At 50.7% G+C, this 12,765-nt stretch overlaps 1 protein-coding gene across 1 annotated transcript; it reads right to left on the bottom strand.

Annotated features, from left to right (window-relative positions):
• Positions 1-1,689: 1,689 nt before the first annotated feature.
• On the bottom strand, positions 1,690-12,459 carry LOC133359734 (E3 ubiquitin/ISG15 ligase TRIM25-like). The gene is made up of 6 exons (XM_061578259.1): positions 11,844-12,459; positions 11,202-11,297; positions 9,130-9,363; positions 8,989-9,011; positions 3,533-3,636; positions 1,690-2,584 (listed from the first exon to the last, which is right to left on the bottom strand). The coding sequence occupies exons 1-6, from the start codon at positions 12,399-12,401 to the stop codon at positions 2,025-2,027; spliced, it is 1,575 nt and encodes a 524-aa protein (XP_061434243.1). The 5' UTR covers positions 12,402-12,459; the 3' UTR covers positions 1,690-2,024.
• Positions 12,460-12,765: the final 306 nt, after the last annotated feature.

Genomic DNA, 12,765 nt, shown 5'->3' with positions numbered 1-12,765 from the left:
TTGTTACTGTGGTGCTGGTTGTGGTGGTTGTTGTGGTGGTTGCTGTGGTTGTTGTGGTGGTGGTTGTGGTGGTTGTTGTGGTTGTTGTGGTGGTTGTTCTTGTGGTGGTTGTGGTGATGGTGGTTGTGGTGGCGGTTGTGGTGGTTGTTGTTCTGGTTGTGGTGGTTGTGGTGGTTTTGGTGGTTGTTGTGGTGGTGATTGTTGTGGTTGTTGTGGTGGTGGTTGTTGTAGTTGTGGTGGTGGTTTTAGTGGTGGTTGTGGTGGTTGTTGTGGTAGTGGTGGTTGTTGTGGTGGTTGTGGTGGTTGTTGTGGTTGTGGTTATTGTGGTGGTTATTGGGGTGGTTGTGTTGATTGTTGTTGTGGTAGTTGTAGTGGTCGTGCTTCTGGTGGTGGTTGTGGTTGTGGTTGCGGTGGTGGTTCTGGTGGTGGTTCTGGTGCTTCTGGTGGTGGTTGTGGTGGTGGTTGCGGTGGTGGTATTGGTGGTGGTTGTTTTGGTGGTTGCGGTGGTGGTTGCGGTGGTGGTTCTGGTGGTGGTTGCGGTGGTGGTTGTGAATCTGGTGGTTGTGGTTGTGTTGGTTGTTGTGGTGGTGATTGTTGTTATACTGGTGGTGGTTGTGGAGGTTGTTGTGGTGGATGTGGTGATTGTTGTGCTTGTGATTTTTGTTGTGGTGGTGCTTGTGGTGGTGCTTGTGGTGGTGCTTGTGGTGGTGGTTGTGGTAGTGGTTGTGTTGTGATTGTTGTTATGGTCGTGGTTGTGGTGGTTGTAGAGGTAGTGGTGGTTGTTGTGGTGATTGTTGTGGTGGTTGTGGCATTGGTTGTGGTGGTGGTTGTGCTGGTTGTGGTGGTGGTAGAAGTTGTTGTGGTGGTTGTTGTAGTGGTTGTTGTGGTAGTGGTGGTTGTTTTGGTTATGGTTGTTGTGGTAGTGGTGGTTGCTGTTGTTGTTGTTGCTGCTCCACCGCCTTCTCCTGGCGAGCTCCAGGCCACGTGTCGCCCTCGTGGGGAGTTCCCAGCAGCGTCAGTGGTGACCCCCCCCCCCCCCCCCCCCATAGTGCTGGGTCACAGCAGCGAGGCTGCAGGGTGCCCCTTTAGGGCCTTTTTTTGTTTTTGTTTTCGCCAACGCGGTGACTTGGTGACGTCACAGCGAGGGACTCCCCCAGTGGCGGGAATCCAGAACGTCAGAATGTGTTTGTAGTGCAGGAGGAATCCGATGAGCTGTGAAGCTCTTTGTGTTCACAGATGGTGCAGTAGTGAGAAGCGGGCTTGGGCGGAGCCCGTGGAGGGGTGTGATGACGTGGTGACGTCACCACGTTGTAGGAGCGTGTGTGGTGATGTCACCTCGTTGGGGGAGCGTGCGTGGTGACTGCCACCACGTCCATGACGCAGCAGCAGTAGATAACTTGAAAAGCTCAGACATTGTTGGCGCCTTTTGTGTTTGGCACCATCTCTTTCTTTGTTTATTAATTTGTAGATTTAATTTGTTTGGCAGTGGCTGTGTGGAGGATTTGGTCCTCGTGTTTAATTAATGAACAGCGTTGCGGGATGCAGTGAGCACGAATGACGCTGTACACAACTACATTGTTGTTGTTTGTGTTCTGTATTTTTATTGTAGAATCGACGAAACAAGCGTTACAATGCCACTGTTGTACGCGTACATTTATACTATTGATTATTATTAATATTGTTGTATCTCTCCCACAATTCATGACACCGCCTGTGTATAAACACATCCCAGTTCACCATTGCGAATCACTGCACCCCTACACCACAGTCACACTCCTCTGGCAGGGAGAATACATCCACGTTGGCTTCACACACACAGAGCGGTACCCATTTTATCACCCCCCATAATGAAGGCTGTGAGGATTGTTTACGCTCAGCCCCCCGTTGTGATGGAGAGCCACACAGCCCCTAGCCACCGACAGCCACCAGCCAGCCAAGGCGTGGCACTGCGCGTGACGGTGACGAGAGTGGCGAGCGCCGTGCGTTGTGGCGTCTGCCCTCTGCGCTGTTCATGTTCACCTTTCTCAGGACGCACCACTCAGATCCACAATCCTCACTGACTCACCAACATCACCCCACCCCCACCACACTGCCAGGCCAGGATGTAGGCACTGAGTGAAGGTTTGGTGAAACGAGTGCAATGGCACCATGGAGTCGGCGCTGCAAAACGACAGCAGCCCCGCGTCCCAGTCCAGATGAACCCCGACTCTTCGCGGAGTCTCCGGCACCGACAGTGAGGTCTCTACCCCGCCATGCCACACTGAGAAGCTGTCGCTACGTTTTTGTAGACACCAGGAGACGTCATTCCCTCCCAGGCCGCACTCATTACCACGCCCTCTCCGTGGGATCGTCCCGTATGCGACTCCAACCCGATACCCCCACCGCGCACGCCCCACGTCCACCTCCCAATAATGCTGACCCGACGAGAAGCTCTCAGAGCACAGGGCTTGTGGCCACCGCTCAAAGCGGTGTGGGTGATGGGGGCGACCCTGGGGGACACCGCTCCACGTCACCGTCCTGAGATCCGAGGAAATCTGGAGGCGGTCGCCAGCTGAGTTTGTGTCCAGAGTTGGTGAGCGTCCATCTGTGGTGAGAACAGTGACGATGCTCGCACAGTGGTCACGGCGATGCGTGCGCAAGTAGTGGCACGAACAGTACATGTGGCGTGTACACACACACACACGTCGCGTGTACACACACACACAAACGTGGCGTGTACACACACACACACTGGTGTTGTGTTGTCTGTTGTGTTGTTGTGGTCATACCGCAGTGTGTGATATGTTGATATGTGATACTGTGATTTTCACGTATATGGCACATGCTTACAGTACTGGTTTTCGTTAATATTAGTGTAAACTAATATTAATATTAGTGTACCCATACTAAAATTCGTTAGTATTAGTGTACAATACTACACTATGTTGCCAGATAGAAGGGTAAAGAACCGATTATCTGTACAATACTATTATTCGTTTGAATTAGTGTAGACTTACAAATATCTCTTAGTATTTGTGTACCTTTTCTAATATTCGTTATTATTAGTGTACACATATAATATTCGGGCGTTGTGCAGGCCCCTCACCCCCTCGTATGCCGTGACGGCCTTCACAGGTGCTGCTGCTCGCTAACATCACTTGCCCCGGTACACAGCAGTCGGGATTAGGAAAATATTGAAACTGTTAAACTAATTTTATTTCACCAGGTAGAGCCCACTGGGCCTTGTCGCTCTCTTTCAGAGTTTGCATCTCTCTCCTCGTGGTGGCATGGATTTTTTCCTGGATGTTCGCGTTTTTTACTCCACATTTAGAATAAACTGGCATTCAGAGGATTTGGCTGCTATAAATATCCGCGTGATGAGCCACTTCGTAGAGCTGTCATTTGTGATAATCAGGTCGCTTCTGAAAAAAGAGCAACATGGTTCAGTGAGTTACCTACCTAGTAAAATAAAATGAAAAGGTAATGAAGGCAGGGAGCACAGAAGTGCAGTGCAAGACAGCGGGACATGCGGGTGCAAGTCTGAGGAACTCACAGACGAGAGGGAGGAGTCTGCGCATGACCCTTTCAAGGGAGCAGATCGTGGTGGTGTCCAGTGAAGTGGGAGGTGGGGGTGCAGATTCCTTTGGGATCTCTCTCCTGGGACAACCACCAACAGCATCATACACAGCCTCGTTAAAACCACAACATTGGAACACTCAGCATCCATAGCACACACAGCCCGTGTCTCACACACAGTCCGTGTCTCATACAAATCCTGTATCTCACACACAGCCAGTGTCTCACACACAACAACAACAGCAGTCATTCACCACTAAGTGGCAATTACGACACCACGACGCTTGTGCCAGGCTATGTGCACGTTGAGGCCACGTGAAGTGTCGAACGCCCACTGGCAGGAGGTCACGGGGCAGACCCAGGTGCCATGGGTCGACTGACTGAGATAACTGGTTGATGCACCACCTGTACCCCCTACTGTGCTAACTTGCTGTGCTTTAGCCACCTGGTGCTCCGTTCGTCATTGTCGTTGGAGGCAATTGCCTCCAACTGCCCATTAGCGTCCTCCATGAGCCTCCTCCACAGAGCCTATCTCGGCCTCGCTGTGCGCTGCGTTGCACCGCTAGTCGAGTAGACAACCATGTGTTCAATAAACCCTCGAAGCCAGGATGACCGTCCAACTCCGATCGTCATTTATTGATTGTAACAGGTAAAACTGGTGAGAAAACACAGATACAGCATCTGTTATAATTCGGAAACACCAACACAATGAACACCACAGCATCAGAATATTGTCTCAGATAACAATAGATCCTGGAAGGACCAGGCCCCCACATTACCCCTGAACAACTAGACAAAGGCACAAGCTGGTGCGTTGCATACAGGCACAGTGTATTCATCCCACTGCACCCCAAATGTACAGCATTACACTTAACACTAAACTGTGGATGAGATACTTCGTCATCACTCTCAGGATCGCAACATAGGCACAAGTCTGACTCGACCTACTAAATCACAAGTAACATCCACAATAAGGAAAGTCACAGGCTTCGTTACTAACTAGGCCTCGTATTTACTACAACAACTTAACGGCACCATAAAGGCAATTACATTGCTATAACGGTCATTCCAACATTACAACAGCATTTCCAATATTATAGGAATATAAACAACTTACAGATAATGCTTCTTAAGCTCCCACAATGGACAAGTGCGGCTGTGGTCTCACTGAGATGCGATGCGTGCCGCCATCTTGACTGATCTGTGTAATGGCTGACGCCCGCGTGGTACAGTGGAAATCTAACATCGTCACTTCCTGGTCACGTGACCAACATTAGCATAAAAAAACAGGAACTTCCTGTTAACGTACGCTCCCCATCTGCCGTGAGGCAAGACAGAGGCCGATCTTGACTCCGCTGGCACCAGTCATTGGCAAGTCCACTCAGCTCCACATCCTCCTGTACCACATCACTCCATCTCTTATCTACCCGTGCCACGCCCGTTTAGCCCCCTCTATCCGGCCGAACAATAGCTGTTTAGGCATGCGGTGACTGGGCATGCGGGCTACATGACCCAGCCAATGTAGTCTTGCTGTCGGAGGAGCTCACCGAAGGGACTTTGTCCAGATTTTTCAATGAATTGTGAGCTCACAAAATCCAGTCTAGTTAAATCCAGGATGGATCGAAGGCAGGCCAGCCTAAATGTTTCTAACCGGCGAAGATGTTCCATTAGGGGGGTCCATGTTTTGCTAGAGTAGAGAAGGGAGGGAATGACCATGACCGAGAAAACCTGAAGCTTCGTGCAGTGCAACAGACCAGGTAGCTTCCACACAGCATTACACAAACGATAACATATAATGCCACTCGACTGCTTGGGAGTAATACCTGTGCTGTTAAACCAGAGCCGGTCATGAGAATACTACCCAGGTATGGGAAACTATCCACTTTCCACAACTGCCCCATCACCAATTGGGAGCTGTGGGGGTGGAGTGTTCAATGGTACAAAATACCAAGGCAGGTGCTTAGTTTGTGTGGGGCTGATGGTAAGGCCCCCTCATTAAGTGGCACGCTCCAGGTTCAGCAGCAGCGCCTCCAACTCCTCTGAGTGAGCGGCAATTACCAGATCATCAGCTTACGTAACATTGTTGAGCAATAGGGAGCCATACCTTGACCACACCCGGACATCAATCAGCCTCCCATTGTATCTGTACCAAATGGAAATTCCACCCGGACAGCGATTGAAGGCTTCATGAACTACGTGGTCAAAAAAGATGTTAAATAATGTGGGAGCCAGAGGACATCCCTGTTGCACTCCAAGGTGTACAGGGAATGGCTCCAACTTCCGGCCACGTAGTTTCACCCGTGCCCGCTCACCATCATGAAGGTCCTTAATGATCGTGAGCAGCGGATCAGGGACTCCGAAAGCACGAAGAACAGCCCAGAGCCCAGGCCTACTGATGGTATCATAGGCCTTGACAAAGTCAATAAAGCAGAGATGTAGGTCTTGTTTGAATTCCCTACACCTCTGCTGTAGCAGATGTACAGAAAATATGGCATCTGTGCAAGACCGCCCTTTCCTGAAACCACATTCAAGCCTCTCCTCAGAGTGCTGGCAAAGCGTTGTTGAATAATCCTTTGCCAGGACCTTTCCCAGCACACTGAGGAGTGAGATGCCATTGTAGTTGTTACAGTCTCTGGGGTCCACCTTTTTAAAGAGGGGGACCACCAGGGCATCCTTCCAATCAGGTGGAACCCGTCCAGTGGTCCAGACTGTTGTTATGATGTCATGTAGGGCAGTCTGTGCACAAACGCCACACTCCCTCAGCATTTCGTTTGGGAGATCATCTCTGCCTGGTGCCTTCCCTTGTCTCAGGCTCTGTATCGCCTTCAATACTTGCTCAACAGATGGCACCTCAGCCAGCCACTCACAGGGAGTGACTTCTTTCCATATTTGAGGCACTGCAGCTTCAGCAGGGTCATCCTCACTTTGTCTTATGATGTTTTCCAGGCTGAGCGATTTCCACTCCCTCAGGACCTCACAGAAATGCTCAGCAAATTTGCAAACCTGTTCCCGGGGGTCGGAGAATGGATCACCGTTCTTTCCCCTATTGATGGTAATAGGTGTGGTGCTGCAGGTTACTTTTTTGATGGAATTAAAGAGCGATTTTTGATCGCGGGCCATTGAGGCAGACTCCATCTCCTCAGCAACTCGCGACCACCAACCATCCCTGCAGCGCCTCACGGCTCTCCGAACTTCCGAGCGAAGGCTAGGGTAAGCCTCCTCGTTCTCGGACTTGGGATGCTGTAGACGATGAGAGTGGGCCTGTCGCTTTTTCTCAGCCAGCCTGAACACCTCCTCTGTCAGCCAAGGTCTTTGGGGAGGTTTGGGCCGTGTACCCAAAGCAGCCATTGCAGCTTTATGAGCCACAGTCCTTAACCTTGCCCATTTCCCCTCGACATCAGGAGGAGTGGGGAACGATGCCATCCCCAGCCACAAGCGATGATGAAATTCTCCCTTGCAACTTGCATCAGCTATCGAACAACATGCCACTATGGGTTTGAATAAGGTCCTGGGTGTAAACCCACCATCGGATTGGAAAAATGGCAGGAGCATCTTACAGATGAAAAGTCGGTGGTCAGTGGCAGATCAGCTCCACGGTAGTTTCTAGTGTCAAGAACATGGGCCCACATCCGCTGTTTCGTCACTATGTAGTCCAGAAGTTATTCTTGCTTGGACCCGACATGCATCCATGATGTTGTGTGGATGCGCCGATGCAGGAACAGCGTGTTGGTAATAACAAGCCCATGGGCTGCAGAATAATCTAGCAGCCTCCTACCGTTGTTATCGAGCTGATCTTGGCCCATGTCTTCCAATCACTCCAGACCAGGTGCTAGCATCATGATCAACTCGTGCATTGAAGTCACCCAAAAAGATGACTCTATCCCGATTGGCCACTTTAGCCAGCACCTGTGACAGGAGGTCATTGAAGGCATGTGACTCATCGGCCTTGCCTGCATCACTCCTCGCCTCTGGTTGATGGGAAGGGGAGCCCAAAGTAGCCTGGGGCTTACAGCTTCCCAAACCTCACTGCCATGCTCGAACGCCCCTTTCATTCTTTTGTTCAGAAGAAGAGCCACTGCCTGTTGTTTGGCAGTCTCCTGCCCCGAGAAGAGGACTGTCCACCCCTCATTGTGGTAGGAGCCAGAGCCGATCCACCTGACCTCCTGAATGCCACAGAGATCCAGGCGGTACCGGTCCAGCTCCCGACAGAGGAGTAACAGACTCTCATCTGCAGTGAGCGTTAGAACATTCCACGTGGCCACACATAGTTGTTTTTGTTGTTGCTGGAGGAGCCCCGATGATAAGGTTTTAGTTTAATAGACGCCTGTCCCTCCGGGGCCTCCCGTGCAAGCTTATTAATGAAAACATTCATTCGTGGTTTAGTGGTAATTAATTGAAGGTGGAGGGGTTACCAGCCCCTCGCACCCATCCAAAGCCCCCATTTGGCCGTTGTGGTGGTTACAAACGCCATGAGGGGAAAGGCCAATCGGAATTGGCCCTCCCCCCATGGCACTACCCACGACAGCGTTGCCCGTCCGGCACCACGAGGAGGTATTGGGTTGTTTTGTTGTGAGACACACCAAGTGTCTCACACACAGCCAGTGTCTCACACATAGCCAGTGTCTCACACACAGCCCGTGTCTCACACACAGCCCGTGTCTTACACACAGCCCGTCTCAAACACAGCCCGTGTCTCACACACAGCCAGTGTCTCACACACAGCCAGTGTCTCACACAAAGCCTGTCTCTCACACAGCCAGTGTCTCAAACACAGCCAGTGTCTCACACACAGCTCATATCACACATAAAGTCAGTGTCTCACACACTACCCGTGTCTCACACTCAGCCCATGTCTCACACACAGCCAGTATCTCACACACAACCAGTGTCTCACACACAGCCCGTGTCTCATACACAGCCCGTGTCTCATACACAGCCAGTGTCACACTCAGTCATTGTCTCACACATAGACCGTGTCTCACACACAGCCCATTTCTCACACGGCTAGTATCTCTCACACAGCCAGTGTCTCACGAAGCTTGTGTCTCACACACAGCCCGTGTCTCACACACAGTCCGTGTCTCACACACAGCCCGTATTTCACACACATCCAGTGTCTCACATACAGACCGTGTCTCACACACAGCCCATTTCCCACACGGCCAGTATCTCACACACAGCCCGTGTCTCACACACAGCCAGTCTCTCACAGACAGCCAGTGTCACACACAGCCATTGTCTCACACACATCCAGTGTCTCACACACAGTCATTGTCTCACGAAGCCCGTGTCTCATACGCAGCCCATGTCTTACACACAGCCCATGTGTTTAACTCACAAATACACAGACTATGTCTAACACACATAGCTCGTTTGTTTAACACACACAGCTCCGTATTAAGTGTTCAACTGTGAGACGTTAAGGATCTGTACCTGTGCATCTCCTCCAGGTGCCCCTGTGGAAGAGAGAGATCATGAGTGATGTCTCTATCCTTGGACCACGAGCTCCCCCTGCCACTGCCCGCTCTGTTGTTCTGGACACCCAAATGGCGTCTCCACAGAGGCGCTCCCCACCTGCAGGAAGGCGAGCGAGTCCCTCTCGTGTTGCAGAACACGCAGGCGAGCGGCCGCCGCCTGGAGCTCGCCGATCTCCCGCTTGTGACGAGCGATGTCCTCGTCGATCCGGGACAGCAGCTCGCGCTCCTTCACAGCCAAGCAACGTAGAGCCTCCTTCTCGTCCTCGTCCAGAGCCTTCCTTAGACGGGCGAACTTGACCGTGATGCGACCCCTAATCCCAGCCAATGATTCCTGCGGAGACGCGGGGATCACGGTTGGCTCCATGAGCCATAAGCCACTCCGTGTGTGTGTGTGTCGGCGCCATGGTGGCTAGGAGATGTTGACTGCCTCGCTTGGTATACAGCAGGCCGGGGTTCGATCCTGACCCTGACACCTGTATATTTGGAGTTTGTTATCTCTGTAGTTGGATGGATTTTTCTCCAGGTCCTCCGGTTTTTGCCTCCACATTTAGGATCAACGTTGTGCGCTTAGAGTATTTGGCTGCTAAAAATTTCCACATTACAATCAGCCACTTTGTTCAGCCATCATTTGTAATAGCCATGTCTCTTCTGAAAAAATAACTACATAGCTCAGTAGAGCCGTTTCTAGTCAAATAAAAATTAGTTTAGTCTATGGGTCTCTATTGGGTCTCTAGGCCTCTCTCAGGGTCTCTTTTTATCTCTATGTATATTTGTGTGTCTCTATGGGTGTCTAGGTATCTCTATGGGTCTGGTATGTATATGGGTGTCTATGTATCGATATGGGTCTCTCTGTATAGTTTGCGTCATAATGATGATATCAGCCACTTGGTTGAGCTATCATTTGTAGTGGCCAGGTCGCATCCAATAAAGAGCTACACAGCTCAGTGAGACCTAACCTGGTAAAATAATAAAATTAAAAATAGTATTCCCTCGTGGTGAATCATGCCCCAGTGACGAGGCGCCCGTGGGACTGAGTCGATCTATGCCACGGGGGCAAGAGGGGTGCGGCTCTTTTATTTTTTCTCCCCTAGAAGGCGCTGGGGTCATGGATGTAGAAACTCGGACACTCGGAGTCCGGTGGGGTCCCCCTCGTGGATCTGACGATATGTAGCAAGATGTTAACTACCTCACCTGGTATACAGGGGGTAGTGGGTTCGACCACGATCCTAATGCCTGAGTGGATTTTTCTCCGAGTCCTCCGGCTTTTCCCTCCACATTTAGAATTTTCATAATCCAGGTCAGGTTTTCCCATAAGTCCAAGGCATTCGTTATTTGCTGTGAACAACCCGCAGAGCACAAAAGAGCATCTCCGGGATCAAGCAAGCGTTTAGAGTACAGTATTTAGAGTATTTGGCTGCTCTCAATTTCCACCTGATAAGTTCCTTTTGCAAAAGAGCTACATAGCTCAGTGGGGCCTTACCTGGTAAAATAAAAAAAAAAAGTTTATTGTATGGGTCTCTATGTTTATCTGTGTCCCTATGTATCACTATTTGTCCCTATGTATCTCTATGGGTCTATAGGTTATTTTTCGGGTCTCTTTGTACCTCTCTGTGTCCCTATGTATCTCTATGGGTCTCTATGTATCTCTATGGATCTGCTATTATCATGTGATGATGATATTAGCCACTTTGTTGAGCTGCTATCATTTGTGACTGCCAGGGTAGCTTCTTAAAAAATCTACATAGCTCAGTGGGGCCTTACCTGGTAAAATAAAAAAATAGTTGTTAAAACAGACTCCGGGGATGCGATTAGGGACGATGTGAGGTGCAGCTGTGCGGTGTTCGTGCCTCAGCATCCATGCCAGTGTGGTGCAGCGCAACAGCTGCACCACAGCTCCACCCCGACAATCCGTGGCACTGGACATCTTTTTTTTTCCACAGGAGTGGAAGACGCAATGCTGAGTAACCCGACCTCGCGGCAGACTCGCTGATGCAGCTATCGAATGCGGCAAACGTGCAACCCCCTCGTAGTTAATGTTGAGTTTGAAAGTGAATAATTTAGTTACAGTAAGAGACGTTAAAGTTATGAAGCTGCACGAAGTTTGACCTTCACGACTTCTGCGCTGGATGGAGGTCACGGGGGTCAAAGAGCCAGACCCGGACACGGTACCTGCGCCTCCTTGCGAGCGACCTCCATCCGCTTCACGGACTCCTCCGCCTTCTTCCTCTTCTCCTCCACCGCTCGCGTCTCCTCCCCTACGCGCGTCTGTAGTGAGAGGCGAGACGTCACCAGGGGGAGACTCCAGCCCCCCTGAGACCACCCCTCACACCGCCCTTCCCTCTACACCGATCCCTCCACAGCGAAGACCCTCATTTCCACGCCGCCTCTCTATGGCGACTGAGACAGGGGGAACTTGGAGTGGGAAAGCTGATGCCTCGTTGTAGCAGCAGCCAGTGGGAGCCGTGCTGGCTTGGTGTCTGTACCGAGTCGGGCCCAAGGGCCTATGTGCCCACAGATGTATAGTTTTGAAGTTACCTCTAATATAATTCTCTATCAGGTGGCTCTGATATCGGTCTCTAATATATATCCAATTAATTCCTTTATACGGCATTTAGGTTTAGTGAGAGCCTGGCATGCAATACATTATAATGCAGTTTGCTAAAACGCCAACCAATATATGAGCTATGCAATCAGAGGCAGAGATTCATAAGAGAGAGCATGAATAAACAATAACGTTTTAATCATTAGATGTGTAGCTGAGTGACAGAATTGGTCAGATCGTGTTGCGGTGTCTCCCTCTGAGGGCCTCACCTTCCGTGTCTCGTGCTCGTTCTTCAGCGTCAGGACCTTGTGTCCTGTGTGTTCACCTGCGATTGTGCAAGTTGAGCAGACCAGGTTGCTGTCTACTGTGCAGTAGAATTTCAGCTCCTCACTGTGCTCTCGGCACCGTCGCTCCTCCAGGTTCGCAATGGGAGCCACCAGGACGTGGTCACTCAACCTGGGGTTCTCCAAGTGAGGCCTCAAGTGTGTCGCACAGAAGGACATCTCACATCTCAGGCAGGTCTTCACTGCAGGAGTGTGGTCGTCACCGCAGTTGTCACACAAGACGGCCGTGGCCATCCCGTCTCTAACTCTGAGCTGCTCCGCCAGGTTGTCGAGGGCCACGTTCTTCTTCAGCTGGGGTCGCACAGGGAAGGTCGCTCGGCACTGCAGGCAGCTGATGCTGCTCGCCGTCTCCCAGGTGGCCTCCAGGCACCGGAGGCAGAACGAGTGTCCACAACTCAGCGTGGAGGGGCAGACAAACGTGCCCAGGCAGATGGAGCAGCGTAGCTCACTATCCACACTCTCACTGGGAGTCGCGCTTTCCATGACCCATGGCTTTGCTGGGATCGCTCGCTGTGTGGCTCAAAGAGACGCTGGACCAGTACCTCTCTCTTATAGCGACGGTGAAGAAGGAAGTAAAATACTTAAAATATTTTCATTGTCGTCACTGACATCACGAGACACTGCCCGGAATGTGAACCCATGCACTTGGTGTACAAACAGCAACTTCATGGTTAACATGGTTACAGTACACATCTTGACATGAACAAAATGTATCAAAGGAATCCAATATTTTTACAAATATATACATTTTAAAAAATGAGTGTTGTTGTTAATAAATCGAGAGATAAACTAATAATTCCAGAGCTCAGCGCACAAGTTGGTGTCTCTGGTAAGACAGGGCAATGGA

The sequence above is a fragment of the Lethenteron reissneri genome, chromosome 65 (genome assembly GCF_015708825.2).
Source record: "Lethenteron reissneri isolate LAM-NWPU_2019-01 chromosome 65, ASM1570882v1, whole genome shotgun sequence".
Taxonomy (NCBI): domain Eukaryota; kingdom Metazoa; phylum Chordata; class Hyperoartia; order Petromyzontiformes; family Petromyzontidae; genus Lethenteron; species Lethenteron reissneri.
Note: the sequence above shows the minus strand (reverse complement) of the source record. Positions and strands in the feature narration are given on the sequence as shown.

Bases quoted from the DNA above. Each gene is read 5' to 3' on its own strand.
- LOC133359734 (XM_061578259.1), bottom strand. From the start codon at position 12,401: ATGGAAAGCGCGACTCCCAGTGAGAGTGTGGATAGTGAGCTACGCTGC. The intron at 11,298-11,843 runs GTGAGGCCCTCA...CTCTCACTACAG, and splicing joins ACGAGCACGAGACACGGAAG to ACGCGCGTAGGGGAGGAGAC. The intron at 2,585-3,532 runs GTGAGTTCCTCA...TTCTCACCACAG, and splicing joins CAGACTCCTCCCTCTCGTCT to ATGGACGCTCACCAACTCTG.